Genomic DNA, 19,322 nt, shown 5'->3' on the forward strand with positions numbered 1-19,322 from the left:
AACACCAGTTGGATGATATGTATAGACTGAAAGCATTCTGTTTGATCTACAACACCAGGTGGATGATATGTATAGACTGAAAGCATTCTGTTTGATCTACAACACCAGGTGGATGATATGTATAGACTGAAAGCATTCTGTTTGATCTACAACACCAGGTGGATGATATGTATAGACTGAAAGCATTCTGTTTGATCTACAACACCAGGTGGATGATATGTATAGACTGAAAGCATTCTGTTTGATCTACAACACCAGGTGGATGATATGTATAGACTGAAAGCATTCTGTTTGATCTACAACACCAGTTGGATGATATGTATAGACTGAAAGCATTCTGTTTGATCTACAACACCAGGTGGATGATATGTATAGACTGAAAGCATTCTGTTTGATCTACAACACCAGTTGGATGATATGTATAGACTGAAAGCATTCTGTTTGATCTACAACACCAGGTGGATGATATGTATAGACTGAAAGCATTCTGTTTGATCTACAACACCAGTTGGATGATATGTATAGACTGAAAGCATTCTGTTTGATCTACAACACCAGGTGGATGATATGTATAGACTGAAAGCATTCTGTTTGATCTACAACACCAGGTGGATGATATGTATAGACTGAAAGCATTCTGTTTGATCTACAACACCAGTTGGATGATATGTATAGACTGAAAGCATTCTGTTTGATCTACAACACCAGGTGGATGATATGTATAGACTGAAAGCATTCTGTTTGATCTACAACACCAGGTGGATGATATGTATAGACTGAAAGCATTCTGTTTGATCTACAACACCAGGTGGATGATATGTATAGACTGAAAGCATTCTGTTTGATCTACAACACCAGGTGGATGATATGTATAGACTGAAAGCATTCTGTTTGATCTACAACACCAGTTGGATGATATGTATAGACTGAAAGCATTCTGTTTGATCTACAACACCAGGTGGATGATATGTATAGACTGAAAGCATTCTGTTTGATCTACAACACCAGGTGGATGATATGTATAGACTGAAAGCATTCTGTTTGATCTACAACACCAGTTGGATGATATGTATAGACTGAAAGCATTCTGTTTGATCTACAACACCAGGTGGATGATATGTATAGACTGAAAGCATTCTGTTTGATCTACAACACCAGGTGGATGATATGTATAGACTGAAAGCATTCTGTTTGATCTACAACACCAGTTGGATGATATGTATAGACTGAAAGCATTCTGTTTGATCTACAACACCAGTTGGATGATATGTATAGACTGAAAGCATTCTGTTTGATCTACAACACCAGGTGGATGATATGTATAGACTGAAAGCATTCTGTTTGATCTACAACACCAGGTGGATGATATGTATAGTCTGAAAGCATTCTGTTTGATCTATAACACCAGGTGGATGATATGTATAGACTGAAAGCATTCTGTGTGATCTACAACACCAGGTGGATGATATGTATAGACTGAAAGCATTCTGTTTGATCTACAACACCAGGTGGATGATATGTATAGACTGAAAGCAGACGGAACCTTTGTCAGATGTAGGAAGAAATGGAGGAGGATGAACTAAATTAATCTTGTTTTCTTTTTCAGGTTAGAAAAATACCACTCTAAAAATAATACAATTCAGCAATTAAATATCTCATCACAGATGACCCCACATTAATCTACATCTTTAGTTACAACATCTACAGTATTGTGAGGTGTCCTCATCTTCTACAGTATTGTGAGGTGTCCTCATCTTCTACAGTATTGTGAGGTGTCCTCATCTTCTACAGTATTGTGAGGTGTCCTCATCTTCTACAGTATTGTGAGGTGTCCTCATCTTCTACAGTATTGTGAGGTGTCCTCATCTTCTACAGTATTGTGAGGTGTCCTCATCTTCTACAGTATTGTGAGGTGTCCTCATCTTCTACAGTATTGTGAGGTGTCCTCATCTTCTACAGTATTGTGAGGTGTCCTCATCTTCTACAGTATTGTGAGGTGTCCTCATCTTCTACAGTATTGTGAGGTGTCCTCATCTTCTACAGTATTGTGAGGTGTCCTCATCTTCTACAGTATTGTGAGGTGTCCTCATCTTCTACAGTATTGTGAGGTGTCCTCATCTTCTACAGTATTGTGAGGTGTCCTCATCTTCTACAGTATTGTGAGGTATCCTCATCTTCTACAGTATTGTGAGGTGTCCTCATCTTCTACAGTATTGTGAGGTGTCCTCATCTTCTACAGTATTGTGAGGTGTCCTCATCTTCTACAGTATTGTGAGGTGTCCTCATCTTCTACAGTATTGTGAGGTGTCCTCATCTTCTACAGTATCGTGAGGTGTCCTCATCTTCTACAGTATTGTGAGGTGTCCTCATCTTCTACAGTATTGTGAGGTGTCCTCATCTTCTACAGTATTGTGAGGTGCCCTCATCTTCTACAGTATTGTGAGGTATCCTCATCTTCTACAGTATTGTGAGGTGTCCTCATCTTCTACAGTATTGTGAGGTGTCCTCATCTTCTACAGTATTGTGAGGTGTCCTCATCTTCTACAGTACTGTGAGGTGGCCTCATCTTCTACAGTGGCCTCATCTTCTACAGTATTGTGAGGTGTCCTCATCTTCTACAGTATTGTGAGGTGTCCTCATCTTCTACAGTATTGTGAGGTGTCCTCAACTCTTTGTTTTGATTGTCTGGGGAATGTGAAATCAGTTGGTGAGGCTGACAGGGAACAGTGTGATGACCGTATTATAGTTGAACACATCATTTATTCTATTGAACACCTTAAAAATAATACGTCTCCTGGGACTGATGGTATATCTGCAGAGTTTTACACAACTGATTACAGAACAGTTAGTCCCTTTTCTGTTGGAGGTCTCCTGGGACTGATGGTGTATCTGCTGAGTTTTACACAACTGTTTACAGAACAGTTAGTCCCTTTTCTGTTGGTCTTTTCTGAAAGCATTGCAAATAATGATCTCCCTCCCAGTTTGACTCCAGGTCTGATTACATTGTAAATAATGATCTCCCTCCCAGTTTGACTCCAGGTCTGATTACATTGTAAATAATGATCTCCCTCCCAGTTTGACTCCGGGTCTGATTACATTGTAAATAATGATCTCCCTCCCAGTTTGACTCCAGGTCTGATTACATTGTAAATAATGATCTCCCTCCCAGTTTGACTCCAGGTCTGATTACATTGTAAATAATGATCTCCCTCCCAGTTTGACTCCAGGTCTGATTACATTGCAAATAATGATCTCCCTCCCAGTTTGATTTCAGGTCTGATTACATTGTAAATAATGATCTCCCTCCCAGTTTGACTCAAGCTCTGATTACATTCATCCATAAGCCCAATAAATACCTGTAAATGTATTAAACTGTGATAGAGGATGACTTTGTAAATGTATTAAACTGTGATAGAGGATCACTTTGTAAATGTATTAAACTGTGATAGAGGATCACTTTGTAAATGTATTAAACTGTGATAGAGGATCACTTTGTAAATGTATTAAACTGTGATAGAGGATCACTTTGTAAATGTATTAAACTGTGATAGAGGATCACTTTGTAAATGTATTAAACTGTGATAGAGGATCACGATGTAAATGTATTAAACTGTGATAGAGGATCACTTTGTAAATGTATTAAACTGTGATAGAGGATCACTTTGTAAATGTGTTAAACTGTGATAGAGGATAACTTTGTAAATGTATTAAACTGTGATAGAGGATCACTTTGTAAATGTATTAAACTGTGATAGAGGATCACGATGTAAATGTATTAAACTGTGATAGAGGATCACTTTGTAAATGTATTAAACTGTGATAGAGGATCACTTTGTAAATGTATTAAGCTGTGATAGAGGATCACTTTGTAAATGTATTAAACTGTGGTAGAGGATCACTTTGTAAATGTATTAAACTGGGATAGAGGATCACTCTGTAAATGTATTAAATATAATACATATAAATACATAGGCTGAAGCATGTTGGGGTTTGTCTAACTACATTATCACCTGTATCAACAGATGCAGCATAGATCGCTTGGCGGAACACAAGTACGCCATACGGGTAGGCAATGAAGACTACCCCATGGCAAGGCACTACAAGTCCTTACACCATGGCAACCCTGCCTCCCTACAAGCTATGGGTATTGATCATGTTCTGGCCTCTATTAGAAAAGGGGACCGTCTTAAACAGTTAAACCAAAGGGAAAGTTTTTGGATTTACAAACTACAGGCCACTAAGTACCCTGGTTTAAATGAAGATATGGATTTCTCACCCTTCCTGTAAGGTCGTGATGGGTCCATTTGCTGTCATCTAGTGGACATTTTGCTCAATTGCCCTCAGCTATGATTGGACTGTTGTTCATGTTTTGCTGTGGTCTGGTGTACTGTGGAATATATTGCTTTCTTGTTCTGGACACTTCTCCCAGTCATGGTTAGGGTTGGAACTGCCTCTCTGGGTGTTCTGATGCTTCTAGCTTGGAGTTGTATGCTCATGATAACATAGCTACAGTATTTCACCTTTTCATGTGTATATTATTGCTTACTAGGTGTGTCCAATTTGGTAACCACTCCCTCTTCTAATTAGGGCTAATTGGAAAAGCCTTTCAAAAGAGGACATTGTATTCTCCTTTTTCTGTACTCCTTGACGAAGGGCATGCAGCCGAAACGCGTCGGTTTATAAACAACTTTGTTTCTATTGAACATGCCATACTAATAAAGGCATTTTAATTATATGAAGAGTGCCTTGGTCCTCCTTTCTTTTTGATGACATTTTAAAGAATGTTAGCCTATTTTAACACTCCACAAATAATATCATCAACTATATGAATACACATAACAATATCATCAATTATATGAATACACATAACAATATCATCAACTATATGAATACACATAACAATATCATCAACTATATTAATACACATAACAATATCATCAACTATATTAATACACATAACAATATCATCAACTATATGAATACACATAACAATATCATCAACTATATGAATACACATAACAATATCATCAACTATATGAATACACATAACAATATCATCAACTATATGAATACACATAACAATATCATCAACTATATGAATACACATAACAATATCATCAACTATATTAATACACATAACAATATCATCAACTATATATATATGTTAGAAGAGAATGACTCCTCAACCCAAGAGGCCCTGGAGCAGCTGTGATTAGGTTAGAAGAGAATGACTCCTCAACCCAAGAGGTTCTGGAGCAGCTGTGATTAGGTTAGAAGAGAATGACTCCTCAACCCAGGAGGCCCTGGAGCAGCTGTGATTAGGTTAGAAGAGAATGACTCCTCAACCCAGGAGGTCCTGGAGCAGCTGTGATTAGGATAGAAGAGAATGACTCCTCAACCCAAGAGGCCCTGGAGCAGCTGTGATTAGGTTAGAAGAGAATGACTCCTCAACCCAAGAGGTTCTGGAGCAGCTGTGATTAGGTTAGAAGAGAATGACTCCTCAACCCAGGAGGCCCTGGAGCAGCTGTGATTAGGTTAGAAGAGAATGACTCCTCAACCCAAGAGGTTCTGGAGCAGCTGTGATTAGGTTAGAAGAGAATGACTCCTCAACCCAGGAGGCCCTGGAGCAGCTGTGATTAGGTTAGAAGAGAATGACTCCCCAACCCAGGAGGCCCTGGAGCAGCTGTGATTAGGTTAGAAGAGAATGACTCCTCAACCCAAGAGGCCCTGGAGCAGCTGTGATTAGGTTAGAAGAGAATGACTCCCCAACCCAGGAGGCCCTGGAGCAGCTGTGATTAGGTTAGAAGAGAATGACTCCCCAACCCAAGAGGCCCTGGAGCAGCTGTGAGAGAGCATTAGTGTGGAAGCATTTGGGAACATTTAAAGGTTCCAGGCAAAGAGGATTGTCTGTTACGTAAAAGGTCAGAGCCACTGAGTGTTCAACATATTAAGGATACCTTCCTAATGTTGAGTTACACCTGGTCAGTTTGTCATGGAAAGAAAGGAGTCCTTAATGTTTTGTGGAAATTGCAGAATAATTATACATTTATGGATTGTTTTATGTAGCCTATTGTTTTCTCTTTATACAACCTGCCATCTACCCACCTGGGGACTGAGGGTTATGAGAGAACCCCCACATCACTAGCTTCTCTTTATACAACCTGCCATCTACCCACCTGGGGACTGAGGGTTATGAGAGAACCCCCACATCACTAGCTTCTCTTTATACAACCTGCCATCTACCCACCTGGGGACTGAGGGTTATGAGAGAACCCCCACATCACTAGCTTCTCTTTATTCAACCTGCCATCTACCCACCTGGGGACTGAGGGTTATGAGAGAACCCCCACATCACTAGCTTCTCTTTATTCAACCTGCCATCTACCCACCTGGGGACTGAGGGTTATGAGAGAACCCCCACATCACTAGCTTGCATGTTCTGCAGCCTTGTAAAGATAAGGAGGGGATGGCATTTATTGTCATGAATGTTGCCCTGGAGGCAGTTCAGCAAAGTGGTCACTAGATGGAACAGGCACAAAGTAATAACATCTGATTTTAATCCTAACTTCAACCCCAACCACACTGCTCATCCTTCCCTTAAATTAAGACTATAAAACAACATTATTTTCCACAGCCAATTTTGACTTTGCAGCTGGCATATCTAGAGGAAATCACACAGTTCTGCCTCCAGGTCAAGATTCATGACAAACGTCAACCTGCGACTGACAGAGGCAATGTGAAATCAATAACGAAACTGTTTTCACAATTACAGTTTTTTTCAATTGTTTAAGCACAATTTTGAAAACAGGGCACGGTTTGTCAATACACTACACACAATTAGCACAACCCTACACCAAAGTAGCACAACACTTCAGATCATTTGCAAAATTGAACACTTTTGTCAAAACTATACACGACTTCATAAAAATGATATTTTGTTACCATACGAAACACACACATTTCATATGACTTCAATCTTTTTGAACCAGTTACACACTGCTGTTGCTAACCTAAAACACTTTTAGCAAGTCTAATTGTCAGTGATTAGAGTAGTGTAAATGAAGTACACAGAGAAAGTGCAACTATACAAACACTACACAAGACCAACGCTGCAGACTGAGGAAAATATCATTTATTTCTCTCCATATACCCAAATCAGTCAACATGTCAACATGGAGAATCACAACAAAACATGTCCCAGTTTTCATGCTACTACAGTAGTGTGCATAACACTGTTAGCTCAGCAAACAACAGACAAACTTAAAATACTGTATCCAGTACAGGTTACAATTACAGTAAATAACAACAACAACAAACATAAAAAATTATCAGAAAAAAACGGACAATATTGTACAGAAAATACTACAGTAAACATACTATACATTATCTCTTCGCCTAGCTGGATCTGAATTTCATCAACATCACAAGCAATATCGTCATTACTAAGACAACGTGGGAAGAACCGTCTTGAATGTCGAATCCATCCTTGCACATCTGCGGCGTCGACTTGGTCACAGGCATCCTCCATGGCCTGAATGAGGGGTACCTGAACCTGGGGCTGGAGATCGTAAACCTTCCACCGCCATGCAGAGAAAAACTCTTCGATAGGGTTTAGAAACGGAGAGTATGGTGGAAGGTATAGTACTGTCAACTGTGGATGGTGTTGAAACCAGTTCTGGACCAAAGCAGAGCGGTGGAATGACACATTGTCCCAGAAGACCGTGTATTGCATCTGGTGCATTTCATTACCTGTTGTGACGATGTGGTGCAATCGGTCCAAAAATGCGAGAATGTGAGGTGTGTTGTAAGGGCCCATTTTGGCATGATGGAGGACAACCCCATGCTGTGAAATGGCAGTGCAAAGGGTGATGTTACCCCCACGTTGCCCTGTGACATTGATTATATTGGTTGAAGGCATTTTGGTTGAAGGCAGGTGAACCTACCTCCTGCATTTTTATAGTGCTTAAACCTGATTGGTGTGTCTACAATTTAGCAATCATGTGTTTTTGCACCTGATGGCTGTGTTTAACAGATTGGCTCATAGGTGTGGTAATTTGACAGTCAGTGCTTTTGAATTGCAAGGAAGTGACATTATGATATACTTCTGTGTCTGATGTATACAAGTGTGTTTAGTGTTTTGCAAATCACTGTGTGTAATGTTTTGTAAATAGTGTGAAGCTGACAATGTGCTTACAGTTGTGCAAATCTAGCCTTGTGTTTTGCTCCTTGAGTGTAAGGTTTTGCTAATTGTGGGAAAAGTTCAATTGTAGTGTGTCAGCAATCGTAAAAAACTGTAAAATGTTGTTTCTTGTTTCAAGTATGTTTTATTATGAAAAGTACAATATATCCTTGTATACTTGTATAACTATGGAGCGTATATATAATTGTGCAATTTGTTTTTCAACATAAAAGACAACAAATGATCACATTGGTATTTTAACGGTGTTATTGTAAGAGTTTAAATGTTTAAACAGAGGATACATGTCACGTTCCTGACCTGTTTTTCCTTTTTCTTGTGTTTATTTAGTTGGTCAGGGCGTGAGTTGGGGTGGGTTGTCGAGGTGTTATTTTCTTGTTGGGTTGTTTGTGTTCGGCCGGGTATGATTCTCAATCAGAGACAGCTGTCAATCGTTGTCCCTGATTGAGAATCATACTTAGGCAACCTGTGATTCACGTGGTTGCTGTGGGTGTTTGTATCTCGTGTCTGTATTCGTGCCACACGGGACTGTTTGTCGGTTCGTTTCGGTTTTGTCACGTTTGTTGTTTTGTATGTGTAAGTGTTCAGTGATTTGTTCATTAAAATAAGCATGGACACAAACCACTCCGCATATTGGTCTGATCCTTCTCGCCTCTCCTCCTCGTCCGAGGAGGAGGATTACGACGACCGTAACAATACATCTAAAACAGTATAAAACAAGTGCAGTATGTTCTGAGAATGTTATTTTAACGTCACACTATAACTTCATGGGAGTCTTGTGGAAAGACTGCATGTTGTTTTGGGTGGATTGAGTGACGTCTTCATCAACATTTGCAGAATATTGCTGTAATATTTTCACCTCTTGTCAGACGCCAACAGCCTAGTCGGCTGCAGACATTCATAAGGAGTTCAAGTGGTTTATTTGCCATTTGCAGGTATTAAAGTAATACATACATTGTAATTCCTTGTTGGAGCTCTCTGACATATAGGACAGTACATACCAGAGGAGGCTGCTGAGGGGAGGACGGCTCATAATAATGTCTGGAACAGAGTGAATGAAATGGAACACATGGAAACCACGTGTTTGATACCATTCCACTTATTCCCCTCCAGCCATTACAAGCCTGACCTCCCCAATTAAGGTCCCACCAACCTCCTGTGGTACAAACACAAACAGTAAAATATATCATAAAAAATGCAAAGTGGTAAAAGATCAGAAAAGGAACCAAAATGTTCAGTCATGTTGTAATAGTCTGATGAAAACAGTTTAGGTTTATGATTTAACAGGTAGAAGCTGTTCTAGAACCTGTGGTCCAGAAACTGATTTAACAGGCAGATAGAACTGGGATAGAAGCTGTTCTAGAACCTGTGGTCCAGAAACTGATTTAACAGGCAGATAGAACTGAGATAGAAGCTGTTCTAGAACCTGTGGTCCAGAAACTGATTTAACAGGCAGGGAGAACTGGGATAGAACTGGGATAGAACCTGTGGTCCAGAAACTGATTTAAAAGGCAGATAGAACTGGGATAGAAGCTGTTCTAGAACCTGTGGTCCAGAAACTGATTTAACAGGCAGGGAGAACTGGTATAGAAGCTGTTCTAGAACCTGTGATCCAGAAACTGATTTAACAGGCAGATAGAACTGGGATAGAAGCTGTTCTAGAACCTGTGGTCCAGAAACTGCCTAGCAACCACTGGTGTGTTTCCAGTGTGTTTGTGTGTCCAGCATGTATGTGTGTGCCCAGTGTGTTTGTGTGTGTGTGTGTGTGTGTCCAGGGTTTGTGTGTCCAAGGTGAGTGTGTCCAGTCTGTGTGTGTGTGTCCAGTGTGTGTGTGTGTGTGTGTGTCCAGTGTGTGTGTGTCCAAGGTGTGTGTGTCCAGTGTGTGTCCAGTGTGTGTGTGTGTGTGTGTGTGTGTGTGTGTGTCCAGTGTGTGTCCAGTGTGTGTGTGTCCAGTGTGTGTGTGTCCAGCATGTGTGTGTGTGTGTCCAGTGTGTGTGTGTGTGTGTGTGTCCAATGTGTTTGATGTGTCCAGGGTATTGTGTGTCCAGGGTATTGTGTGTCCAGTGTGTGTGTGTCCAATTTGTGTGTGTATCCATTGTGTTTGTGTGTTTCCAGTGTGTGTGTGTGTGTGTGTCCAGTGTGTGTGTCCATTGTGTGTGTGTCCATTGTGTGTGTGTGTGTGTATCCGGTGTGTGTGTGTCCAGTGTGCGTGTGTCCAGTGTGTTTGTGTGTCCAATGTGTGTGTGTGTGTGTCCAATGTGTGTGTGTGTGTGTCCAATGTGTGTTTGTGTGTCCAGTCTGTTTGTGTGTCCAGTGTGTTTGTGTGTCCAGTGTGTGTGTGTGTCCAGTGTGTGTGTGTGTGTGTGTGTGTGTGTGTGTGTGTTTGTCCAGTGTGTCTTTGTGTGTGTCCAATGTGTGTGTGTGTGTGTTTGTGTGTGTGTGTGTGTGTCTGTGTGTCCGATGTGAGTGTGTGTCCAATGTTTGTGCTTGTGTGTGTGTGTCCAATGTGTATGTGTGTGTCCAATGTGTGTGTCCAGTGTGTTAGTGTGTGTGTGTGTGTTTGTTTATGTCTTATGTTTGTGTGTGATTGTTTGTGTGTGTGTGTCCAGTGTGTGTGTCCAGTGTGTGTCTGTGTCTGTGTCCAGTGTGTGTGTGTGTGTCCATGTTGTGTGTCCAATATGTGTGTGTGTCCAATGTGTGTGTTGTGTGTGTGTCCAATCTGTGTGTGTGTGTGTGTGTGTGTGTGTGTGTGTGTGTATCCAGTGTCTAGATCCAGTGTGTGTTGGTGTCCAGTGTGTGTCTGTGTCTGTGTCCAGTGTGTGTCTGTGTCTGTGTCCAGTGTGTGTCTGTGTCTGTGTCCAGTGTGTGTCCAGTGTGTGTGTGTGTCCAGTGTGTGTCTGTGTCTGTGTCCAGTGTGTGTGTGTGTGTCCAGGGTTTGTGTGTGTCCAGGGTTTGTGTGTCCAAAATGTGTGTCCAGTGTGTGTGTGTGTGTGTCCAATGTCCAATGTGTGTGTCTTTGTGTGTATGTAAGTGTCCAGCGTGTTTGTGTATATGTCCAATGTGTGTGTGTGTGTGTGTCCAATGTGTGTGTGCGTGTGTGTATGTGTCCAACGTGTGTGTGTGTGTGTATCCAATATGTGTGTGTGAGTGTCCAATGTGTGTTTGTGTCCAATGTGTGTGTGTGTCTAATGTGTGTGTGTCCAATCCAGTGTGTGTGTGTCCAATGTGCCGTGTGTGTCCAATGTGTGTGTGTGTGTCCAATCCAGTGTGTGTGTGTGTGTCCAATCCAGTGTGTTTGTGTCCAATGTGCCGTGTGTGTTCAATGTGTGTGTGTGTCCAACGTGTGTGTGTGTGTGTGTCCAACGTGTGTGTGTGTCCAATGTGCCGTGTGTGTCCAATGTGTGTGTCTGTGTATGTGTGAGTGTCCAGCGTGTTTGTGAATATGTCAAATGTGTGTGTGTGTGTGTCCAATGTGTGTGTGTGTGTGTGTGTGTGTGTGTGTGTGTGTGTGTGTGTGTATGTGTCCAATGTGTGTGTGCGTGTCTGTGTGTGTGTCCAATGTGTGTATGTGTCCAATGTGTGTGTCCCGTGTGTGTGTGTGTATGTGTCCACTGTGTCCAGTGTGTGTGTCCAGGGTTTGTGTGTGTCCAATATGTGTGTGTTTCCAATGTGTGTGTCTGTGTGTGTGTGTGTGTGTGTGTGTATGTGTGTTTGTGTCCAATGTGCATGTGTGTCTAGGGTTAGTGTGTCCAATATGTGTGTGTGTCCAATGTGTGTGTGTGTTTGTCCAATGTGTGTGTCTGTGTGTATGTGTCCAGTGTGTGTGTGTCCAATGTGTGTGTCCAGTGTGTGTGTGTGTGTGTGTGTGTCCAATGTGTGTGTGTGTTTGTGTATGTGTGTGTGTGTGTCCAATGTGTGTGTGCGTGTGTCCAATGTGTGTGTGTGTCCAATATGTGTGTGTGTGTGTGGTCAGTGTGTGTATGTGTGTGTCCAGTGTCTGTTTCCAGCGTGTGTGTGTGTGTCCAGCGTGTGTGTGTGTGTGTGTTTGTGTCCAATGTGTGTGTGCGTATGTGTGTGTGTGTCCAATGTGTGTGTGCGTGTGTTTTGGTTGTGTTTTGGGTTGTGTTTTGCCCAATAGTAACTGAACTGTGGATGATGACTGGAGTCATTTTCTGTCTAAGTGAGTAGATAACACGTTTCTAAACAATACTAAATTAATCCTGATTATTTATGCCTTAAATAATACAAATCATAAATAAATAATGAATAATAACACTAAGAGTTGGTTTGAACAGATCTGAATCAGGAAACTAAGAGTTGGTTTAAACAGATCTGAATCAGGAAACTAAGAGTTGGTTTAAACAGATCTGAATCAGGAAACTAAGAGTTGGTTTGAACAGATCTGAATCAGGATACTAAGAGTTGGTTTAAACAGATCTGAATTAGGAAACTAAGAGTTGGTTTAAACAGATCTGAATCAGGACACTAAGAGTTGGTTTAAACAGATCTGAATCAGGATACTAAGAGTTGGTTTAAACAGATCTGAATCAGGACACTAAGAGTTGGTTTAAACAGATCTGAATCAGGAAACTAAGAGTTGGTTTAAACAGATCTGAATCAGGATACTAAGTGTTGGTTTAAACAGATCTGAATCAGGAAACTAAGAGTTGGTTTAAACAGATCTGAATCAGGAAACTAAGAGTTGGTTTAAACAGATCTGAATCAGGAAACTAAGAGATGGTTTAAACAGATCTGAATCAGGAAACTAAGAGTTGGTTTAAACAGATCTGAATCAGGAAACTAAGAGTTGGTTTAAACAGATCTGAATCAGGAAACTAAGAGTTGGTTTAAACAGATCTGAATCAGGAAACTAAGAGTTGGTTTAAACAGATCTGAATCAGGACACTAAGAGTTGGTTTAAACAGATCTGAATCAGGAAACTAAGAGTTGGTTTAAACAGATCTGAATCAGGACACTAAGAGTTGGTTTAAACAGATCAGAATCAGGAAACTAAGAGTTGGTTTAAACAGATCTGAATCAGGAAACTAAGAGTTGGTTTAAACAGATCTGAATCAGGAAACTAAGAGTTGGTTTGAGGGTCAATAATGTGGGACCCCATTGTATACTTCAAAGTTAGAGATATGTTGAAACTGGATCCATCATAAATGATTCTACATTTCATAGTATTCCATGGCCTTTACTGGCCAAAGGTTAAACTGCTGTTATGGTTATGATATACTATGGTGTTGTGTCACTAGACTTTGACCAGATATTATTGCATCCAAAGATCAACTGTACCTAGAACATAGATACAGAGACACTTGTCATCAGGAAGGTGCTCTCTCAGCACAACGGAAAATATCTCAATGACTTGACATGTTCTGGTTGTGAATTCAGGCTACAAGGTAAGAATCTTCCCAGGGATTATTGTAAAGTGTGTAGAGACATTAAATGTATGGTGTTATTTTAGTATAGTGAATGACAGTAAAACACTCAGATCTAACAGTCCATTTCACCTGGGACAGCTACGTGACAGTTCAATCATACAAAATGGCGCTAACTGGGCGTAGGCAAGTCAAGTTCAAAACATATTGTTCATATATCGTATTATACGATTCGTATATCGTGGTTATTTTACAATTTGTCAAAATGTTAATGTATCATAGTTGTAAATCATCTTTCAGAATATCAGAACATTTGTTGTTTTCTAAATTACAATGAGCTCCTGCTTCCTGTGTAATTTGGTATGAAACCACTGAACATACTTTTCTTAACATTGTTATTATGAACTGAATTCAGTAACAGCAGAATAATATCAGACCTGTTGAACAAAGCAACACACTAGAATGAGAGGAATTATTAAAAGAGAAAGTGAGACATTATTATTATTAATAATATTACTCTTATTATATTGGTATTATTATTATTAGTTATCTATTAATTAAATCACCTGACTGTTTGGATGTATCTGTTAGTAAATGTTTTATTTCTAAGAGATAATTAATAAAATAGAACAATTGACCTTCAATAATTAGTTGTCACCATGTTAACCACAACCAACATGCTGGATCTCTGTTTAGTTGTCACTGTGTTAACCACAACCAACATGCTGGATCTCTGTTTAGTTGTCACTGTGTTAACCACAACCAACATGTTGGATCTCTGTTTAGTTGTCACTGTGTTAACCACAACCAACATGTTGGATCTCTGTTTAGTTGTCACTGTGTTAACCACAACCAACATGTTGGATCTCTGTTTAGTTGTCACTGTGTTAACCACAACCAACATGTTGGATCTCTGTTTAGTTGTCACTGTGTTAACCACAACCAACATGCTGGATCTCTGTTTAGGGGACAGTGCTCTAAAATGAGTCTCTCTGGGGAGAGAGAGGAGGAAGGCCCTGCCTCTAAAATGCATCTCTCTGGGGGACATGACACCAAAGCTAAGAGGTAAGATGACAATTTTATGAAGAATTTATTACGTTTATTTCCAAAATAAATAGCTATCTTAAGATGAATGCACTTACTGTAAATCACTCTGGATAAGAGCATCTGCTAAATCAGGGGTTCTCAATCCGGGGTCTGTGGAGGTACTGCAGGGGTTCTCAATCCGGGGTCTGTGGAGGTACTGCAGGGGTTCTCAATCCGGGGTCTGTGGAGGTACTGCAGGGGTTCTCAATCCGGGGTCTGTGGAGGTACTGCAGGGGTTCTCAATCCGGGGTCTGTGGAGGGACTGCAGGGGTTCTCAATCCGGGGTCTGTGGAGGTACTGCAGGGGTTCTCAATCCGGGGTCTGTGGAGGTACTGCAGGGGTTCTCAATCCGGGGTCTGTAGAGGTACTGCAGGGGTTCTCAATCCGGGGTCTGTGGAGGTACTGCAGGGGTTCTCAATCCGGGGTCTGTGGAGGTACTGCAGGGGTTCTCAATCCGGGGTCTGTGGAGGTACTGCAGGGGTTCCACGGCACCCTGACTGTACTCGTTGCAATGGAAGACATTTGATAGAATTTTTCACATGACACAACCACTTTGCCTACTCTTAATTATTGCCTAATATAATGGAATGCATATTGTTTTAACCATTTCTGATCGTTGTTACAAGCAGAATTTTGACAATATTACCGTTATATCAACACACTCTTCACACCCGTTTAACAACTCTAAATATCTTTGGCATAGTAGGCATCAAGTCCCTTGCCAATAATGTTGCCTACGACGTTGCAACAATGTTCATATTCATGGAACACATATTACGCCCTAGATACCTTCAATTGCCCAATTTATTGCCATGCCCAATTTAGGATTATTATTTAACAACGTGATGTTGCGCTCCAAAGGGAGAACTTGAAATAACATGATGTAGATAATTAAATAATCAAAAGAAAAACATATTTATTATACACTCTTAGAAAATAAGGTTCCTTATAGAACCAAAAAGGCTTCTATCACTTCCTTAATATATGGAACCACTAAAAGTTAAATATATATTTTTGGGTTCAGTGAAGAAGAACCTGTAGAGTTCTGATCAACGGAAGGTTAATGTTTTGAGGATGTGAACCCAGCAGCCCTCCAGTGGTCAGATCAAGTCCGCCGTTTTCAAACCAGCCACCTTTCAGCCACAGCTCCAACTCCTGCCACAGGGTGAAAACCTGAGTTAACCTTCAGAAATAAACATGAGTTAATCTGCCAAAATTAAGACAAAATGCTTTAGGTACATACATGGAATCACTTGTTATACATAATTATTATACATAAATCATTGTCAAAAGCACAAGACATACTGTTGCATGTAGGTCTATATTATTTATGGATTGATCATATAGAAATATAAAAACATTATTTTTAACTACTAGAAAGCAATTACATGTGGCACAGGAACCACTGACTCGCTGCATTATTCTATAGTATTGTAATGACCTGACAAGATCATAAATGAACAATTGTCCAGACAGAGGCTTGAGTTTGCGAATGGACGGTTTATTAAACCAACTTTGCACAGGCTACTGTTTGGGCCGTAGCACACGCCAAATAAATGACAGATAACCCACAAGCCAATCGTGACCTTCTCTTGTGAAGCCCAGATGTAAAAGAGGGAGAACAAAGGCTAAACCTGGTCTTAACTTCCAATGCTCCATCCCCCTGCCCAACCCCCCTCCACGCCACTTCGCCAACCGCCAGGATGCCCGGCATCAGAACATTCCAGGCATTCCCGTGATTGGCAGATAGCAGATTGATTGACATGTCGGACCCCGCGAACACTGGGTACTGGTCAGTACAACACAACCACCTACTAGCCTAACACATAACACACAGCTGTCTGTGCGGGTCGCTACAGTATTATCAAGACACCCGCTGTTAACTCTTAACTACTTAAGACAGCTCACGAGGGGTCCTAAATATCTGCCGACTAGGTGGGACTAGAGACTTCATGTATAGCTTTAATTTATACCCATAAGTGTAAAATGTCTTTATTCTCAGCACTTATACGACCAATTTTCTACTCTGAGACACTTTGGCGATATGGGCCCAGATCTCAAAACATTGTTATAAAAAAACTTAGAATGTTTGTTTAACATAATAATAAAAAATGAATATTACTAATGTAACCCACTGTAAAGACTGGGTTTAGTTGATTGTGTTGCACTGCTCATGTCCGCGTTCTGGAACTGTCCGCGTCCCCGTACAGAACTGTCCGCGTCCCCGTACAGAACTGTCCGCGTCCCCGTACAGAACTGTCCGCGTCCACGTTCGGTGTGGCGCCAAGCATATTGTCCGGTTACGCGCAGAGTTGGCTGAGGTGATCTTGGGGAATAACGATGGAGTTCACTACAGTGTTGAGACACCGAAGTTCAGTGTTCAATTTGCTTTTTTCTTTACGGTCAGGGACAGTATGAGTGTAGCCAGATCCTTTTCACTCTCTGTCCTTGTTTCATTTTGTGGTTCACCGGATTCGTCATTTTCATCGAGACGAGGTAGAGAGCGACCAGCTAGCTAGCCAAGCTAGTCGGTACAGCTCGGTAAGCTAGCTAGCTACTATACCAGCAGCATCCTAGTTAACTTAGCTAACAATGCATCATTCTCTCGTTGACGGATGCTGGCTAGCTCTGTCCGGTTCTCCTCTCTTCACTAGATGGACGGTAACTTTAGTGTTTAACCCCTCTGTGTCCAAGGACCAATCTTTTGAATATTATTTTCAGGGCACCTCAATAGCAGGTATTGAACACCGGGTAAATAATCACTAGTCAGAGCCTCAACCTCAGTAAACATTCATTATAAAAAACATCTTAATATCTGATATTGTGAGTAAACAACCTCGGAATAGAAAAGACAAGAGTGCGTCTTCCAGCCCACCAATAAATTACATAATTCAACCCTCCCGGTTAGTAAATTTACCTCAACATGCCCCTGGAGAAGGCAGAGTAAAGACACCAGCCTTTTAGCGGGGCTGACTACAACGCTCGCGTCCTAAATTAATTTCGTTATTAAAAATGACACACTGCTCGCGCCGCCAACGAGCGTCTAGAAGTCAGTTCTATTTGTGACGCAGTTCGCGCTGCATCTCCTCATTGGTTTATAGAAGCAGGTCCCCACGTGCCATCTCCTCAGTGGTTTATAGAAGCAGGTACCCACGTGCCATCTCCTCATTGGTTTATAGAAGCTGGTACCCACGTGCCATCTCCTCATTGGTTTATAGAAGCAGGTACCCACGTGCCATCTCCTCAGTGGTTTATAGAAGCAGGTACCCACGTGCCATCTCCTCATTGGTTTATAGAAGCTGGTACCCACGTGCCATCTCCTCATTGGTTTATAGAAGCAGGTACCCACGTGCCATCTCCTCATTGGTTTATAGAAGCAGGTACCCACGTGCCATCTCCTCAGTAGTTTATAGAAGCAGGTACCCACGTGCCATCTCCTCATTGGTTTATAGAAGCAGGTACCCACGTGCCATCTCCTCATTGGTTTATAGAAGCAGGTACCCACGTGCCATCTCCTCATTGGTTTATAGAAGCAGGTACCCACGTGCCATCTCATTGGTTTATAGAAGCAGGTACCCACGTTGCATCTCATTGGTTTATAGAAGCAGGTACCCACGTGCCATCTCATTGGTTTATAGAAGCAGGTACCCACGTGCCATCTCCTCATTGGTTTATAGAAGCAGGTATCCACGTGCCATCTCCTCATTGGTTTATAGAAGCAGGTACCCACGTGCCATCTCCTCATTGGTTTATAGAAGCAGGTACCCACGTGCCATCTCCTCATTGGTTTATAGAAGCAGGTACCCACGTGCCATCTCATTGGTTTATAGAAGCAGGTACCCACGTTGCATCTCATTGGTTTATAGAAGCAGGTACCCACGTGCCATCTCATTGGTTTATAGAAGCAGGTACCCACGTGCCATCTCCTCATTGGTTTATAGAAGCAGGTATCCACGTGCCATCTCCTCATTGGTTTATAGAAGCAGGTATCCACGTGCCATCTCCTCATTGGTTTATAGAAGCAGGTACCCACGTGCCATCTCCTCATTGGTTTATAGAAGCAGGTACCCACGTTCCATCTCCTCATTGGTTTATAGAAGCAGGTACCCACGTGCCATCTCCTCATTGGTTTATAGAAGCAGGTACCCACGTTCCGTCTCCTCATTTAGCAAAAAACATAAACATAACTTCTTTAAAGAATAAAAGCTAATTTACGAACATTTCTGAAAATGGATATATAGCTTTTTGGAATGAAACTCTTCTTCTGTTTCCCCATCTGAGCTCAGAGTAGATGAGAGATGTCATGTTTGTCTCTGTTGTGTTGAAGACCAATCAATCAGGAGAGACCAGCCTCCCCTGTACCCAGCTGTGTGTCCATGAAGAGTGACCAGTCTATGGGACCTCCTCTAAACTTTAGAGAGGGAGTCTTTTCTACTGAACAAAGGTAAGAAGAACTCATGGGTCAAGGTCAGTGAGTTAAACAACACTGTCTCTAGTCATTTCTCCTCTCCCATTTTCCCATTTCTTTTTGTTGTTTTCATAATCCATAGTCTAATACTTTTGTCCAATTTTATAGTCCTAAAACAATATTAAACAAACACAACATTCCCTCCGTGTGTGTGTGTGTGTCTGTGTGTGTGTGTGTGTGTGTGTGT

General features: G+C 41.3%; 2 protein-coding genes across 2 annotated transcripts in view; both read left to right on the plus strand.

Moving 5' to 3' along the window:
* Positions 1–19,322, plus strand: part of LOC139583688 (NLR family CARD domain-containing protein 3-like) — a 672,088-nt gene that overhangs the window by 553,313 nt on the left and 99,453 nt on the right. The gene's annotated exons all lie outside the window — the stretch shown is intronic.
* Positions 14,551–19,322, plus strand: part of LOC139581409 (NACHT, LRR and PYD domains-containing protein 12-like) — a 234,075-nt gene continuing 229,303 nt past the window's right edge. The window contains exon 1 of the mRNA XM_071412172.1: positions 14,551–14,646. Coding sequence (XP_071268273.1) covers positions 14,564–14,646 — 83 coding nt within the window. The 5' untranslated portion in view covers positions 14,551–14,563. The remainder of the gene's footprint in view (positions 14,647–19,322) is intronic.

The sequence above is a fragment of the Salvelinus alpinus genome, chromosome 1 (assembly GCF_045679555.1).
Source record: "Salvelinus alpinus chromosome 1, SLU_Salpinus.1, whole genome shotgun sequence".
Classification (NCBI taxonomy): Eukaryota; Metazoa; Chordata; class Actinopteri; order Salmoniformes; family Salmonidae; genus Salvelinus; species Salvelinus alpinus.